The 18331-nt window shown below is 39.6% G+C and overlaps 1 protein-coding gene across 1 annotated transcript in view; it reads left to right on the top strand.

The window, feature by feature from the left end:
- VWA8 (von Willebrand factor A domain containing 8) overlaps positions 1–18331 on the top strand; it is a 1436595-nt gene that overhangs the window by 769844 nt on the left and 648420 nt on the right. The window contains exons 28-29 of the mRNA XM_053707969.1: positions 4929–5037; positions 14414–14552. Of these exons, the coding sequence (XP_053563944.1) occupies positions 4929–5037; positions 14414–14552 (248 nt within the window). The remainder of the gene's footprint in view (positions 1–4928; positions 5038–14413; positions 14553–18331) is intronic.

Here is an 18331-nt window from a genome sequence, read left to right as displayed (position 1 = left end):
TCACTTTCCCCCCCACACACAATTTCCTTTATCCCTGTCTACTTCTTCATTCTCTTTTTCCCTGTAGGACACATACATTACAAGAACTTTATTTCATGAAACCCAAAGCATCTTCAATGCCTACAAATATTTTAATACAAATAGAAGATATAACTGTGTACTTATACTATAACGTTTTTGTTGTACTCCTCCTTTTTACATTGTGCTTTTTAATTTATATCAATAAATTCACGGAGAAAAATAAATGAATAAGATGATCATTCTTAATACTTGGTTCAAAATCTGTTGCTTTGTATGACTGACTGAAGTTTGGAACCCATGGGCAACATCAAGCTCTAGATTTCCTCCCTAGTGATGCTTTACCAGACCTTTACTGAAGCCATCTTAAGTGGGTCTTTCTGCTTTCAATCTTGACTTCAGCAAGGGAAATGCCTGTTCAGTTGGGTTGAGGCCAGGTTCCTGGCTTCTTTGTTTTGAAAAGCTTTTTGGTTGTACATCTGTACTGTCATGCCCATCCTATCAATTTTGCAACATTTGACTAAATTGAAGCAGATAATATAGCCTTATACACTTCAGAATTCATTCTGCTACTTCTTCTAGCAGTCATATCATCAATAAACAGTAGTGACCCCGTTCTATTGGCAGTCATACATGACCATGTCATAACACTACCTCCACCAGATGATGTGGTATGCTTTAGATCAGGAGCTGTTCCTTCCCTTCTCCATACAATTATTTTTCTATTATTTTGGTACAGGTTGATATTTTTTTGTTAAAGTCTAATCTGGCCTTCCTATTCTTGAGGCTTAACATTGGTTTGCAACTCTGTATTTATTTTCATTGTGTATTCTTTTAAATGTGGATTTTGACACTGATATGCCTAGCTCCTGTACCTCCTGCAGAGTGTTATTGACTTTGCTAGATGTTATGAAGGTCTTTTTCTTCACCAAGGAAAATATTTTGCGATCATCATTGTCCAGGCCTTTTGGTGTGGTTGAGCTCACCAGTGTGTTCTTTCTTTTTAATAATTTACTAAATGATTGATTTGGCCACTCTATATGTTTCTGCTACCTATTTGATGGATTAGTTTAATTTTGTTCAGCCTAATGATGTCCTACTTTACTTGCATTGACAGCTCTTTGGACCTAATATTATAAGTTCACAGCAACAGCTTCCAAATTACACATTTGGAATCAACTCCCAAGCTTTTAACTGCTTGATTGTTAATGAAATAATGAGGGAACAGCCCATAACTAGACCATTACTTTTGGTTCTTTTTGACAAGGAGAGGACTTATATATAAAAGTGCTCTAATTCCTCAACTCAGCTTTAATTTAAATACATAAGCATTAACTAGAGAAGGAACCAATGCACTCTGAAAAGTGTGGCAAGGCTGCACTGCAATCCCCCAAAAATGATATCACAAATACATTGCTGGATTTTCCAATTAACTCAATTTATTAAACATATATGAAAATAATATTGCACCTGGCCATATATATTATATACACATTTACAACTTCCGGTACACACTTCTGGAGGAGTAAAGGATACTGGGCTCTTAGTGTGTAACACGCTCTGGTAGTTAAATAGTAGCAGAGTCATTTGGTAACCGGGCACTTAGTTTTAGCAGACACTCACCAGTCACTTGAAAGAATCCCCACACAGATTAGGCTGCAAGACCCTTTGTTATAAAGACCTGGGCACTTACTGTTCCCAAACACGCTCCGGTATGAACAAAGCAGGAATGCTTACAACTATTTAATCCTTGTGTGGGATCCAGGCAATTAGCCCACCGCACTGTGTCATGATGACAGGTACCTCCTTGACTCTTCGGCTCAACGCTCTAACAGATACTAGCAGAGCCCTTTTGGGAGATTACAGTGCAGCCTTGCCACGCCTTTGAACCTTTCAGAGTGCTGTTAGCATGCTATTAAACTCTCCACTGATTGGTATATGAGTGCACCACAACCTCCTCTTTTTGTTTTTTAATGTGAATTTCAATACCTTAAAATTAAAGATGACAATTTGCACTTTAAGCCAAAATTCATAATTAAACTTTTTTTTTCTAAAAGCTAGAATAACTATAACTTTGTTAATGTCAAAATAATATGGAGCTAACTCTATAAAAAACTGTTTTAATAAAAAGCAGAGAAAATAAAAACTGCTCAGAGTACTGTATTATTAAGTCAGTCTGAGAAGCATCAAATTACTCAAAAGTTTAAAGGGACAGTCTACTCCAGAATTTTTATTGTTCAAAAAGATAGATAATCCCTTTATTACTCATTCCCAACACGGTTTTATTAAAGGGACAGTCTAGTCCAAAATAAACTTTCATGATTCAGATACGGCATGTCATTTTAAACGATTTTCCAATTTACTTTTATCACCAATTTTGCTTTGTTCTCTTGGTATTCTTAGTTGAAAGCTAAACCTAGGAGGTACATATGCTAATTTCTAAGCTCTTGAAGGCCGCCTCTTCTCTCAGGGCATTTTGATAATTTTTCACCACTAGACGGTGTTAGTTCATGTCTGTCATATAAATAACACTGTGCTCACGTACGTGAAGTTCCTAGGAGCCAGCACTGATTGGCTAAAATGCATGCCTGTCAAAAGAACTGAAATAAGGAGGCCGTTTTCAGATGCTTAGATACAAGATAATCACAGAGGTAAAAAGTGTATTTATATAACTGTGTTGGTTATGCAAAACTAGGGAATGTGTAATAAAGGGATTATCTATCTTTTAAAACAATAAAAAATTCTGGTGTAGACTGTCCCTTTAATATACTTTTTACCTAATTTATTACCTTGTATCTGAGCATCTGCAGATTGCTCCCTTATCTTAGTTCTTTTGTCAGACTTGCATTTCAGCCGATCAGTGCTGACTTATAAATAACTCCACAGGAGTGAGCACAATGTTATCTACATGGCACCCAAGAACTAGAGCAGAGTTTAACTGTGAAAAACCCTCAAAATGCACTGAGACAAGAGGCGGTTTTAACGGCTTAGAAATCGGTTTATGAGCAAACCTTGGTTTAGCTTTCAACAAAGAATACCAAGAGAACAAAGCAAATTTGATGATAAAAGAAAAGTAGAAGGTTGTTTAAAATTGCATTCCCTATCTGAATCATTAAAGTTAAATTTTTACTACACAGTCCATTTAACTGCACACTTATCAAAGGTGATCTCTACTTTGTGGTTTAAAGAAACAGATGTCTCGACAACTCAGCAGAAGACAGCTTTAATTACAAGGTTGTATCATCAGTATTACTAAGTGATATAATTAATTCAATTTTTTATACCTATGTGTAAATCAAATTATATACATTAAACTAAAGACCCTTATTTATATGTGGATAACCCCTTCTTCGTTTGACTATAGAGTTGAGGGAAAAAGCACACACAATTTTTTATAATCTTGTTTATTAAAATGTTCATAAAATTATACAGTTTTAATACATTTTGTTGTTGATTGCTCAAGTCATGATATAAACATAAAATAATGGTATATTTTGAATATATTGGGTCTGCTGAAAATAGCAAAATATATGTGTTGGGTTCTTGATGAAAAAATTACCTACAATAGTGCTTAAATGTGAGCTGCATCTAAAATTCCAAAACAGCTCAGGACAGGGGTGCAATTGGCTCAGCAGTAAAGGGACAGTCAACACCAGAATTGTTGTTGTTTAAAAAGAAAGATAATCCCTTTATTACCCATTCCCCAGTTTTGCATAACCAACACTGTTATAGAAATACACGTTTTACCTCTGGAATTACCTTGTATCTATACTTCTGCAAACTGCCCCCTTATTTCAGTTCTTTTGACAGACTTGCATTTTAGCCAATCAGTGCTCACTCCAGGGTAACTTCACGTGCATGAGCTCAATGTTATCGATATGAAACACATGAACTAATGCCCTCTAGTGGTCAAAATGCATTCAGATTAGAGGCAGTCTTCAAGGTCTAAGAAATTAGCATATAAACCTCCTAGGTTTATCTTTCAACTAAGAATACCAAGAGAACAAAGCAAAATTGGTGATAAAAGTAAATTGGAAATTTGTTTAAAATTACATTCCCTATTTAAATCATGAAAGTTTTTTTTTGGACTTGACTGTCCCTTTAAATAATTAACTTGGCAATGAGTGTGAATAGAGATATAACATAGCTGTCCAATTTAGTAAATGTAGACATGGGCATAGAACTGGAAAATAAATACACATTTCTCACTGTTCTATTTCTGCTTTTTTTTCTAGCTATAGAAAGTCATTTAGTGTTCTCTTTGGGGTTTCCTGTCCCTTTAACTTTCAGTGTTGTCAATTATTTAACCTAGCAACTCATACTAAGACTCTGTTGAAGTGCTAGAACCCAATTTCTGGAAGCAAATCAACAGGTTATGTCTTTGCATTAAAGGTATACATTGATGTTGCCATTTAACAATATTGCATCCTTACATTCCCTCTTATCAGATTACAGCACCAATTACAACACTGACTATTTTTAATATTACAAATTACCGGTATATTACGGTTAGGTAAATAGATTAGTTAAAATAACCTTTTATATCATTTGTATTATTTTATGTTATGTAATTTCCTTGAGTGATTCTTGATTTCTGAATACTATATAAACTAAACGTTTATGTGACTTATAATTTTATATTATACTGCTTTCCAAAAGTTTTTAGAAAGTTTGACCATAGTGGGTTTACTTTTTTTTCCTTTCCTGTGTAGAATATACATGTAAATGAGGATCTTGTGGAATTTAACAGGTTAACCATGAAGAGATAACATTAGTCTTCAAAAATTAATTTATTTATAGTCCTTTTTAAAAGCATAGGGTAAATCAAAGGCCTTTCATAATGTAATATTCATTTGTATAATTCATTAATCTTTATTTTCTTACTGTTTTATCATATTATTGTTTCCCAGGTTGCCACTTCCAGATGTCAGCTTTGTTGGGTATTGGACCATCAGCCAGACAGGAAATGCTCGCCGGAAACTTTTATGCCCAACTGAAACAAATAAGCTTGTTATAAAGGTATTTTTTGTTTGTTTTATTAATTATTTACTTTTTGAAACTTTTATAAATTATGATAGTATCATCCCTTTTCTTCTTAAATGGAAAGAGTCCACAGCTGCATTCATTACTTTTGGGAAATAAGAACCTGGCCACCAGGAGGAGGCAAAGACACCCCAGCCAAAGGCTTAAATACTCTTCCCACTCCTCTCATCCCCCAGTCATTCTTTGCCTTTCGTCCCAGGAGGTTGGCAGAGACGTGTCAGAATTTTTTAATTTTTGTTTTTGTCTCTTATGGAGGGTAGTACTCTTCGGTATGGGACAGGAGTTTTAATTAGTCCTGTTAGTCTTTAAGTGAGGGCTTGGATGAAAGTTAGAGTCCGGAGATGCAGGAAGTTTCTTTCTGCGAAACCATCCTGACTCATATTAACAGCCCCTCAAGCAATCGGCCTTGTCAAACGTTGCTCTGCTGCCTGCTTTCTTCTCTCAAGTCCATGGCGGACGCGATGCTACTATCCGTCACACTTGAAGGGCAGTGTTCCTGTTCCACGGCGTTGATTCCGGTAAGATCGTTTCATTTTACTTTATTCGATGTACTGTAACGTGAATGTTTTCCCGTGAGGCTATACTCCTCATGGGTTTAACTTATAACATAAGGGTCTCAGTGAGTCTCTGTTAGTATCTTGGAATCGAAGGTTAATACCTCCTGAGGGGGGTTATTGGACAGGGTGGTTTATAGTCATGTTTGTTGTATGATTCAACCTGTTTATGTGTGAGGTTTAGGGCTCGTGGTTTAGAACTTTGAGGCCTTCGGAAGTGACGCGGCCTGTTGGCTGAGCACGCTTTTTGAACTATACGGTTCACCCTGTGTCCGGGCGTGGTTACGCTTTGTTCCCATTTCCGCATTCCTGACCATGTGGCAACTGAGATATTCTAGTCCGCGGGGGTCTGGTCATAGGAGGTGGCGAGTGCCCCAGCCATTGGTGGTGTCAGGTGCCGTTTTTGTTTTTTACTGTTTGTAGTCCATATTGCTATATCCTCTTTGCAGCTATGGGGGATTATGATGCTGAGACTGTGCTAATTCCAGATTCAGTTACAGAGGATTCTGATATCGACACGATTATAATATCTGATTCATATTCTGTGTCTGGTAACGAATCCGGTTTAGCCTTTTTGACTCCTGTCATCCATTTTTGTTCCATATGCCGTATGAGAGCACCCTGTTCCTCTGGCTCGGGGAATCAGGGATCTGCTAAGCCATCCGCCTCTGGGGGTCCTGTCTCCCAGGGAGCGAGTTCCCTACAGAATCTTCCTCCTACACATGCGGGTAACCCAGTTTATGGCTCCTCCATGTGGGGTGGTGTGTTCCCCCCGGAGCTTGCAGCACGTTTTCGCTTTCAGATAATGTTGGCGTTTGCTCGTCTGCAGAGTCCAGGCGTTTCTTTGAGAATGTGCTCGTGCCCTATTATACCGGGTATTCCTGAGTTCTCGTTCCGTAGTGTTGTGCCTTTAGGTACTGGATTGCATGCCTTTGCGTATTGCTCAGACATCTGTTTGAGTCGCTGAATGACCCTATCGTTCACAGATACGGGAATTTTCAGTCTGATAGTCCGAATGGTACGACTCGTAGACATGTGGGGATAAGGTAATCTCCTGTTGTCTTTATTTTGAGTTCTTTCCCAGTTTTTGTGAGATTGGACTCCGTTTGGCTGGTCCTACGTGTAGGCCTGTGTCCTTTTTTGGGCGTTAACCTTAGGGATGCCTTGATTTTATTTGTATCCGATGGGATGTCTTTTATTTTTGTTATGTTTTTCTTCAGGAACTTTCTGGGATCGATAGTCAATACTTCCTTGGAAGTTGTTTTGGACATGTTAGTCCTGGGTTAAAACTGCCTGCTTTCTTTTCTTCCCCTTTGAGGGAGGATTTATGCAGCCTGCCGGTTCGGACCCTGAGTGCAGGCTTTTGGGTTCGTTCGGTCTGGTGACTGTTCAGGCATGTGGCACTGTTCTGCTTGCTGTTTCGGTAGAAGCGCAGGGTGTTCAGTTATCGTTTATTACATGTTAACTAAGCATTTGAGAGGACCTGTAGGTCAGTGAGGCTGGTAGGATGTTCTGTCCCGTTAGTCTTCGGTCATAGAGGACCAGTCATGGGAGTTTCTGCTGCGTCACTCTATCTGACATCTGATCTCATCAGAACCTAGAGTTTCCTCCCCCATGCGGTGGAGGGCTGAGCAGTTTTGGCCTTTTGTTTTAAGGCTCTGGATTGTCCTTTTAGGGCTTGATCCAACAGCTTTTACGGATAGCTGTCTAGCATGCAGATGGTTAGCAGTTTACAGGACCGATTTACTCAAAGAGAGGATAAGAAGTAATAAAAATAATACAAAAATGATCTTTGTTAATGAATACTCCCCTTGGAGCAATCAAATACAGAAAGTATTAAGAAAACATTGGCATATTTTACAGATCTCAAATCCACATGTAAAAGAGTTTTCTAGTCCCCCCATGACTGCATTTAGAAGGGGTAAAAACCTTAAAGACACATTAGTTAAAGCTGATGCGGGCCCAAAGAGAAATATAAATCAGGGGCACATTGGGGATAAGAACTTGGGATGTTTTCCATGTCTCAACTGCCAGAATTGCAATAATGTTATCAAAGGCCCAACCTTTACTCACCCCTCTACAGGTAAAAAATATAGGTTGAAGGATTATTATACCTGTAATTCTAAGTTCGTGATATACCTAATTAAGTGTCCATGTGGTTTGGGGTACGTTGGCGAGACCACCCAGAAGGTACGGGAGCGCATTAACCAACATAAAAGCAATATCAGGACAGGTAAATTAGATGCTCCTGTGTCCAACCATTTTATTATGGCTGGACATCAAATTATTCAGCTCAGATTCCAGGTACTTGAACATATAAAAATACCTAGGAGGGGTGGGAATAGAACAAAAATGTTAAAGTATAGGGAATTGTACTGGATTCATGAGTTAGGGACTATGACCCCTAATGGAATGAACAGGGAAATGGATTGGAGTATATGCCAGTGAATATTAATAACTATACACTTAACAACAAAATGTCTTTTGTTCAAGGACTGGATGTTAAAAATGCAAAGATACAAAGAAATTTATTTGACTGACATCACTATATATCCTTTGTTGAAGATCACCTTGAATGTATTTTGAAAATTTGGGTATATGTCAGTTAATACTAATAATTATACACCTAACAACGAAATGCTTTTTGTTCAAGAACTTGATGTTAAAAATGCAAAGATATAGAGAAATTTATTTGACTAACTTCTTTATGTATCCTTTGTTGAAGGACATCTTGAATGTATTTTGAGAAATTCAGAAATTGGCCACTAGATGGCATTGAGTTCAGGAAAGGATAACTAAAGGTTAACACAGGTTAAATCAGGTGTCTTTTGTTCAAGGATTGGATGTTAAAAATGCAAAGATACAAAGAAATTTATTTGATTAACTTCTCTATATATCCTTTGTTGTAGGTCATCTTGAATGTATTTTGAAAATTTGAGTATATGCCAGTTAATATTAATAACTATACACCTAACAACAAAATGTCTTTTGTTCAAGAACTTGATGTAAAAAATGCAAAGATATAGAGAAATGTATTTGACTAACTTCTTTATATATCCTTTGTTGAAGGTCACCTCAAATGTATTTTGAGAAATTCAGAAATTGGCCACTAGATGGCATTGGGTTCAGGAAAGGATAACTAAAGGTTAACACAGGTGAAATCAGGTGTCTTGTTCAAGGATTGGATGTTAAAAATGTAAAGATACAGAGAAATGTATTTGACTAAATTCTCTATATATCCTTTGTTGAAGGTCACCTTGAATGTATTTTGAAAATTTGAGTATATGCCAGTTAAGATTAATAACTATACACCTAACAACAAAATGTCTTTTGTTCAAGAACTTGATGTTAAAAATGTAAAGATATAGAGAAATTTATTTGACTAACTTCTTTATATATTCTTTGTTGAAGGTCACCTTGAATGTATTTTGAAAAATTCAGAAATTGGCCACTAGATTGCATTGAGTTCAGGAAAGGATAACTAAAGGTTAACACAGGTGAAATCAGGTGTGGTAGGCGGAGCTTCAGCCTATTTAAGGTTTGATTTTAATGTTTTATATTGGACATGAATAAGGACTTGGGTCCGAAACGTTGTCTGTTTTAATTGGCACAATAAAGCAATAATGTTTTAAATACAGTTGGTGGTGCGGCTATATTACTCCTTTGAACTGTATACTTTGGAACATGGTGCAGGTCTAATAGCTAGCACACCTGCAAACAGTTTGTTGCATACCCACAGGTGGGGATTACTTTGGTGCTTGTGCATTCTTTTGATTTGCAGTTTACAGCCAGTTGCAGCTCTTGGCACCTTGGGTGTGTATTGGCTGTTTAGAATGTCTCTAGATGCAGCTTTTACTCTTTGACGTGAACTGTCTGAGTTTTGAGACCCTTTGAGTCTTCCTCTACCTCCGGGTGAATTAGATCTCCTTTTCGGAATCTACGTTTGCTGGAGGATGGTTGATCCCTGTGGGGACTTTGTTCAGTTTGGGGGTCCCTGGAGCTGGGAAAGCCTAGTGCTTTTCTCTTCCCTGTGTCATCTGCCTGTGAGGAGGTGATGGGGAGACTAGCCCTGCTAGTAGGGTTTTTTGGACCTCAAGGTATCCTTTCTGTTGTCCTGAGACTTGAGACGTTCTTTCATTCGACTTCTAGTCTGGCTCCTGGGAGCTTGGGACTTTGGCTAGGGGTGTCCCTCCTTTTGGTTGGGGCTTTCGAGTTCCTCTTGCTATCCGGGTTCTCTGGATATGCATCCATTCCCTTGTCTGGCTTTGTGGCCAGTTGGGATGTGTAGTCTAGGGTATGGTTGCCTTGACTATAGGTGCCCGTACCTGTTTGTTTTCCCTGAGATTCCCGCTTTCTGGGGCTTCTCTCCTTTTTCCTGATCAATTTTGGGGTTATTTTGGATTCCTGGACCTAAGGGCTGGTCGGGGTGTTCCACGGTAGTGGAAACTTGGGCTGTGTCTTTGCTCCATCTACCTGACCGGGTCAGAGTTGGCCTGGTTTTCGGAGTATACTCCTTACTACTGACTACCCCATGTCATCTAGGGGTTACGTGGGTGGTTTGCACCTCAAGGGTGTGGGTTCATACCCAGCTGCTGGCATTGGATTTCTAATTTCTGGTGCACCTTAGGGTTGCATTCCCCTGGTCAGTTTACCAGTGTACCCGTGGATTCTCTGCTCTGCAGGTAAATGGGTTGGCGGTGCCTTTGTTTGGCGTGCAACTTGTAAGGGGGTCCTTTTTCTAGGACATTTGTGTTGGGGATTTTTCTTCCCACTGGCTTCGGGCCTTTGGGGCAGTTGTTGTCCTTTCAGTCTCTTCCTTTTTCATAGGGAATCTTCTCCTTCCTATAGAGATGATGTCCTTTTTTAGGACTTCTCTGGGTCAGGAGGTATAGGGTGGATGTGGTTCCGCCTGGGGCCTTGCCGGTTCCAAGTCATACTGTGCAGCCTTGTTTTGATATATTCTTAGCAATCTATAGCCTTGTCTGTGGTCAGAGTCAGGTTGTACTAGTACTCTGGAGTGATGGCTATTCCATCTTTACGCTCGTTCCTGTATCAGTTTTGGGATTCTTTTGTTCCTGTAATGGATCCCTGTGGCTGGGTTGGTCCAGCTGGGTATAGATCTGCAGGTCAGTCTGTCCGAGCGGTCTAGGGGTCGCAGTATCCCTTGTATGTGAGAGCTTGTTAAATCTAGTCTGATAGCTCAGTCTGCTGGGAGATGGTTTCTCTTTTCTCCTTGCTCCTTCTCAGGAGATGGTTTACTCTTCCTTCGGGTTCTGAGGGTATAGTCTCCTTCTCGGGAGGCCTTGATGGTGGCTTGTGTTCCACTTTTTAGGGACCTGAGTGTAGGTCCGGCAGCTTAGGTTGCCTGGAAAGTGAGTGTCCTCTGTTGAGGGACTGTTTTTGTGCGGTCCGTTTCTTGTGGACTGCTTCTTATTCTTCCTTGCAAGCTCCTTTTGTGTCGTCCTGTTATGGACTCTTTGTCTTGAACTTTAGGTTTTTGCCTGGGTCTATTACACACTTTCATGGTCGAATACTTTGGTATTTTATGGGCGGGCGCAGGGAGGACTTTGCGTCCATGCTTGCAGGATGTTGGGGAGATGTTTTTCTGTCTCTGTGTCCGGATTATCCCAGTTTTCGCTTCATATTGGCATGGCCTCCTCTGTTTGGGTCCTTTTAGGTCTCAGTGAGCTGGGCCCACAAAAGCTTGAGGTGTTCTTTTCGTATTAAGGGAACCTTTTGGTTTCCTCGGTTTTCCTTTACCTTGTCCCCTTGAGGCTTTCGGCTGGTTTCCCCTTCATCTGAGGGGTGATTGGTGGGGGACCGTCTGTTGGGTGATGGTGTCTCTTGTAGGACTGTTGGCTCAGTCGAGTCTGTTTGCGGTCTCTTGTTTGGCTCTGGACTAGCTGCGAGTCAGCGTCAACAGGGCTTTTTCTTTCAAATTTTCCTTGGCTTCAACAAAGCGGGATTTTTTATTGGGTTGTGGTTCAGGTCTGGTGCCCTCAGTTTGGGCCGCCTATTGTACCCTCCCGTATTGGCATTCAGTGTCCTCTTTAGCTTGGGTATTGATTTCCCAAAAGTAACGAATGCAGCTGTGGACTCTTTCCATTTAAGAAGAAAAACATAACTTATGCTTACCTGATAATTTTCTTTTCTTCTGATGGAAAGAGTCCACAGCTCCCCACCCATAATTTTATGTGGGGCCTCCTTATATTCTTCTGGCACCTTTTCACCCTGATCTTTCTTCTACTGTTCCTTGTTCCTCGGCAGAATGACTGGAGGATGAGGGGAGTGAGAGGAGTATTTAAGCCTTTGGCTGGGGTGTCTTTGCCTCCTCCTGGTGGCCAGGTTCTTATTTCCCAAAAGAAAAGGAAATTATCAGGAATACTTCCAAATGACAGATGAAGGGTGAGGGCCAACTTTTAAGCTGGAAATAGAGAGGCAGAAAGTGGGGGGGGGGGGGGGAAATAATTATGTTTAAAAGGACCACAAGACTTCCAAGTTTCCTCCACAGTTAGGAATTATTCAAAACTACTTATGATCATGGACAGACTTTGGAGTCATAAATTAAGTTTATATCAGAAAACTCTCAATATGGATGTGAGCTAACAACGACTGATGTTACTGGTAATTACTAAAATACTGGTGGGATATGGCTGATCTGCTGGATGGCAATTACTGGATTGGCTTTGTGCGTGAGAAAATTATTAGAATGAAAAATAATTAATATTTAATAAAAAAATAAAAAAAAGGAAGATGGAGGGGAGGAAGACAAACATTGATGTAAGTCCATCTAAAAGAAATAGGAAAACTACTACAAAGAGACAGGTAAAGGGAAGAAAATAAATAAAATATGAGAAAAAAAAATCTTTTTTTATATACTTTAATTACACTATTTCAAGCCAAGGCTATACCAACCTCTGCTGGCTTTAGAATGGAAGCATCTTCCTCTGAGCAGCACGCCGGGTGGGAGGAGTTAAAAATACAATCTAGCTACTCAAGTTGCGCATTTCTACGCAACGTGCGTAGAGAGATTGTAATTTAACTCTTCCTCGGTTGGTTTTCACAGATCTCCAGCCAGGCACTATAGGGAGTTATGGCGCGACGGGGGTGACACTATCAGAGGAGAATAATTCCTGCTTGATGGTGTCAAGGACCACCAACATCTTCTCGTGGACCACCACCACACATTAATTTCTTCCTTCCTTAAAGGTTATCTTTCATAGCAGTGATTGGCCATTTCCATACCAGATAAATACAGATAAGTGTTTGCTCCATTCCTGACTAATATGTGCAGATATATTTTTTATTTTACAGACCAGTGATTGCTATTTCCATGCAATAATTTAGTGCAGTTATCCCAAAACCTTTCATGTAAGTTACATGCAGAACTTTAGCTCTTTTCATGCTAAATTCTTCTAGAGCTATAGTTAACCCATTTCCTGACATATAATTTTAAATCAACAACTAAGACTGACTGAAATACCATGAAAGCGGAAAATGAACCCAATCTCTCCTAGTGCCATTTATAAATAGTACAGTGAATATAGTTTGTATGGGAGCAGAAGATTTTTTTCAGGTTTGGCGGGATAGTGAGCACTAGTCTCTATTCCACACATTTCTGACATAATGGGGAACTCTGTCTCCCTGACCCCATTACTTACTGTGGCCTAGATTACAAATGGAGTGCAATATTGCAGGCACGGTATTTGTGCACCACTCAGTAATACCAGCGCATGTATTTCCTAGAAGCAAAGTGCTCATGAGAATGTGCTTCCATAGGCCCCAATGGGAGCCTCGTTTTAATCCCATCAGCCACCAGCAAACTACCTAGCACAGAGGGCAATTCACGCAGTGCTGGGCATCAATAAATAAATATATATGTATATGAATATATACATTTATACTGTGTTTATATAAGTATATACACATATTAACATATAAATATATATGTACAGTATATAAGCATATACATACAGTATATATATTATAGGGAAAATACAGTCTCCTATGTAAAGGCCCTTTAGGTGCTGTTATTTTTCCAGACATCCCCTCTCTTTAACCCCTTATTACTGCTTTGTGCAGTTTTTTTTTATTTTTTTAAAGGCTCATATTTATTTATTTATTTTAAACCCCTGTCCTCTTTATTTTTGGGGCAATTAGGGCAACTTTTTATTTTTAGCCAGAGGGAGCATTAACCAGCCACATGTAATGGCTGGTTATTTAACATGCGCCCATAAACGGGCAAATTTGCCCCTTTACTGGCACAGGTTAAGATAGCGCTCTACTTAATATCTAGCTCTGTATCTGCAAATTATATAAATAATTGCTTGTTAATGCTAACATTCCTTGTTCCTGTGTTTTTTAAGTCTTCTTGTCAAGCTACAGCTACATCACTCATCTTAGTCAGAATTAACTAGCTGAGTCTGTTTGTTTTATGCACATGTAACATGTTTTCTTTCTTTTTGTTGTTGTGTTATCAGTACTTTTGTATTTATCAATTCAAAATTAAAATTACAAACTATAATTTACTGTATGGTTCTTCAATTATAGTCTTCAGTACACATTAACAGAACAGATTTTCAGCATTGCCTTGGATGTGAGAGCAGGTTAGTAACCATGGCTATTGAGCAGCTGATTATAGGTCAGATATCCTTAGAATCTGGCCTATTAGTGGCCTGGATTGGAATTGAAGAACCCCTGATCTACAATATTTTAGATGTACAAGTAAGTTCTATTTGACATGAATCTTGCTGTTCCTTATTTAGATAGTATTAAAGACATTTTCTCTTTAACTTCAGGGTCCGGTATACTTAAATACACAAGGTTTTTCACTGGAACGGCATGAAGCAAGGTCCCTCAGTTTCACTGAGGAAGTGTCCCACTGGAGGCTACCAATCAATGAAGTCAACATTGTGTGTGATATTGCTGTTTCTTCAGGTATGTCATCTCATTGCGTTTTCTTCTAGTCATTACAAGTGGCTGGTTATTGCTAGCGCTTATAAAATTAACTAGGATCAGACCTCTAGTTAATTTTAGAAATCTTCCCCAAATGGCCCCAAAATACTGTCTAGTCTAGGTTATTAAAAAATAGATGGCAGTATCTTTATTTTTATTTTTTTATAAAATTACTGCACTAGGCAGTATTTTGGTGGGAGTGGGGTGTTAGAAAAAAAAAACGGCACTATAAAGTGCATTTACATTGCAGTCAATGGGAACTGCTGACAACTTGTAATACCAGCGCACATTATCGTTCGCTGGTATTACACATTGAAACGCAAATATTGCTTTCATCAAAGCGATGAACGCTCCACTTGTAATCTGGCCCTAAGTATTTCACATTACTAAGTTAATCTAAATGTAATTATTTTCCAAAAACAAGTATTGCTAGTATTTCTCTTGTTAAGTGTGTTCAGTCCACGGATCATCCATTACTTATGGGAATATATTCTCTCCCTAACAGGAAATTGCAAGAGGATCACCCAAGCAGAGCTGCTACATAGCTCCTCCCCTCACATGTCATATTCAGTCATTCTCTTGCAACTTAACAGATAGGAAGTTGTGAGAGGTCTGTGGTGTTTTTTATACTTAGTTTATTCTTCAATCAAAAGTTTGTTATTTTAAAATGACACCGGAGTGTGTTGTTTATTCTCAGGCAGTATTTGGAAGAAGAATCTGCCTGCGTTTTTCTATGATCTTAGCGGCAGTAACTAAGATCCACTGGCTGTTCTCGCATATTCTGAGGAGTGAGGTAACTTTCAGAAAGGGAATGGCGTGCGGGAAACCCTGCAAACAAGGTATGTGCAGTAGATTATTTTTCTAAGGAATGGAATTGACTAAGAAAATACTGCTGATACCGATGTAATGTAAGTAAGAGCCTTTAATACAGTGAGAGCGACTGTTAGCAGGCTGTTTTAAATATATACAGTAAAGTAATTTTCTAAGGAATGGAATTTGACTGAGAAAATGCTATTAATACTGAAGTGATGTTATAAGCCTTTAATGCAGTAGGATGACTGTCAGGCTTATCTATAGAGATATATGTTCCTTAAGAAAGGGATGTTTAAAACGATTTTGCTGGCATGTTTAATCGTTTTGTGAGGTACATTGGTGATAAACTTGTTGGGGCATAAAAATTTTCCACATGGCTGATAATATTTATGCATAGAAACAGTTAACTGAAACTCCCAATATTGTAATATTGAGTAGGAGGGGCCTATTTTAGCGCTCTTTTGACGCAGTAAAAATTTAGGATCTGTCTTCCTTGCTTCATTCTGCTTGACACGGATCGTCTCCAGACAGCTTAAGGGACTTCAAAAGTCATTTTGAGGGAGGTAATCAGTCACAGCAGACCTGTGACAGTGGTTTTTTGACTGTATTTAATAAACGTTTTTTGCTTATAAAAACCGTTTGGATTGTAAGGGGTTAATCATCCATTTGCAAGTGGGTGCAATGCTCTGCTAACTTAATACATTTACTGTAAAAATGTAATTGCCATAACTGATTTGGTTCATTGTTATTTCAACTGTGACAGTTTTCTGTGCTTCTTAAAGGCACAGTAGCGTTTTTCTTTTTTACTTGTAAAATTATTTACAGTGTTTTCCAAGTCTGCTAGTCTTATTGCTAGTCTGTTTAAACATGTCTGACACAGATGAACCTGTTTGTTCACTATGTTTAAAGGCCACTGTGGAGCCCCACAGAAATTTGTGTACCAAATGTATTGATTTCACTTTAAATAATAAAGGTCAGTCTTTATCTATAAAGGAATTATCACCAGACAACGAGGGGGAAGTTATGCCGACTAACTCTCCTCACGTGTCAGTACCTTCGCCTCCCGCTCAGGAGGCGCGTGATATTGTGGCGCCAAGTGCATCAGGGACGGCCATACAAATCACATTACAAGACATGGCTAATATTATGAATAATACCCTGACAGAAGTATTATCTAAATTGCCAGAATTAAGAGGCCAGCGCGACCACTCTGGGGTAAGAATAGAGCGCGCTGGTGTTTCAAGAGCCATGTCCGATACTGCGTCACAGTTTGCAGAACATGAGGACGGAGAGCTTCATTCTGTAGGTGACGGATCTGATCCAGGGAAACCGGATTCAGAGATCTCTAATTTTAAATTTAAGCTTGAGAACCTCCGTGTATTGCTAGGGGAGGTTTTAGCGGCTCTGAATGACTGTAATACAGTTGCGATTCCAGAGAAATTATGTAGGCTGGATAGATACTATGCAGTACCGGTGTGTACCGACGTTTTTCCTATACCTAAAAGGCTTACAGAAATTATTAGCAAGGAGTGGGATAGACCTGGTGTGCCCTTTTCCCCACCTCCTATATTTAGAAAAATGTTTCCAATAGACGCCACTACACGGGACTTATGGCAGACGGTCCCTAAGGTGGAGGGAGCAGTTTTTACTTTAGCTAAGCGTACCACTATCCCGGTGGAAGATAGTTGTGCTTTTTCGGATCCAATGGATAAAAAATTGGAGGGTTACCTTAAGAAAATGTTTGTTCAACAAGGTTTTATCTTACAGCCCCTTGCATGCATTGCGCCTGTCACTGCTGCTGCGGCATTTTGGTTTGAGTCTCTAGAAGAGGCCATTCACTCAGCCCCATTGGATGAAATTATGGACAAGCTTAAAGCACTTAAGCTAGCAAATGCATTTGTTTCTGATGCCATTGTACATCTGACTAAACTAACGGCTAAGAATTCCGGTTTTGCCATTCAAGCGCGCAGAGCGTTATGGCTTAAATCCTGGTCAGCTGATGTGACTTCTAAATCTAAATTACTTAATATTCCTTTCAAGGGGCAAACCTTATTCGGGCCCGGCTTGAAAGAAATTATCGCTGACATTACGGGAGGTAAGGATCATACCCTTCCTCAGGACAAGGCCAAATCAAAGGCCAAACAGTCTAATTTTCGTGCCTTTCGAAACTTCAAGGCAGGAGCAACGTCAACTTCCTCCGCCCCAAAACAGGAAGGAACCGTTGCTCGTTACAGACAAGCCTGGAAAACTAACCAGTCCTGGAACAAGGGCAAGCAGGCCAGAAAACCTGCTACTGCCCCTAAGACAGCATGAAGGGATGGCCCCCTATCCGGAAATGGATCTAGTGGGGGGCAGACTTTCTCTCTTCGCCCAGGCGTGGGCAAGAGATGTCCAGGATCCCTCGGCGTTGGAGATCATATCTCAGGGATATCTTCTGGACTTCAAGGCTTCTCCTCCTCTAGGAAGATTTCATCTTTCAAGGTTATCAGAAAACCAAATAAAGAAAGAGGCATTCCTATGTTGCGTACAAGACCTCCTAGTAATGGGAGTGATCCACCCAGTTCCGCGGACGGAACAAGGACAGGGATTTTATTCAAATCTGTTCATGGTTCCCAAGAAAGAGGGTACCTTCAGGCCAATATTGGACCTAAAGATTTTAAACAAATTCATAAGAGTTCCATCATTCAAAATGGAAACTATTCGGACTATTCTACCCATGATCCAAGAGGGTCAGTACATGACCACGGTGGATTTAAAGGATGCCTACCTTCACATACCGATTCACAAAGATCATCATCGGTTCCTAAGATTTGCCTTCCTAGACAGGCATTACCAGTTTGTAGCTCTTCCCTTCGGGTTGGCTACGGCCCCGAGGATCTTTACAAAGGTGCTGGGCTCTCTTCTGGCGGTTCTAAGACCGCGAGGCATAGCGGTGGCTCCGTATCTAG

Source organism: Bombina bombina, chromosome 3 (assembly GCF_027579735.1).
Source record: "Bombina bombina isolate aBomBom1 chromosome 3, aBomBom1.pri, whole genome shotgun sequence".
NCBI classification, from domain to species: Eukaryota; Metazoa; Chordata; class Amphibia; order Anura; family Bombinatoridae; genus Bombina; species Bombina bombina.
Note: the sequence above shows the minus strand (reverse complement) of the source record. Positions and strands in the feature narration are given on the sequence as shown.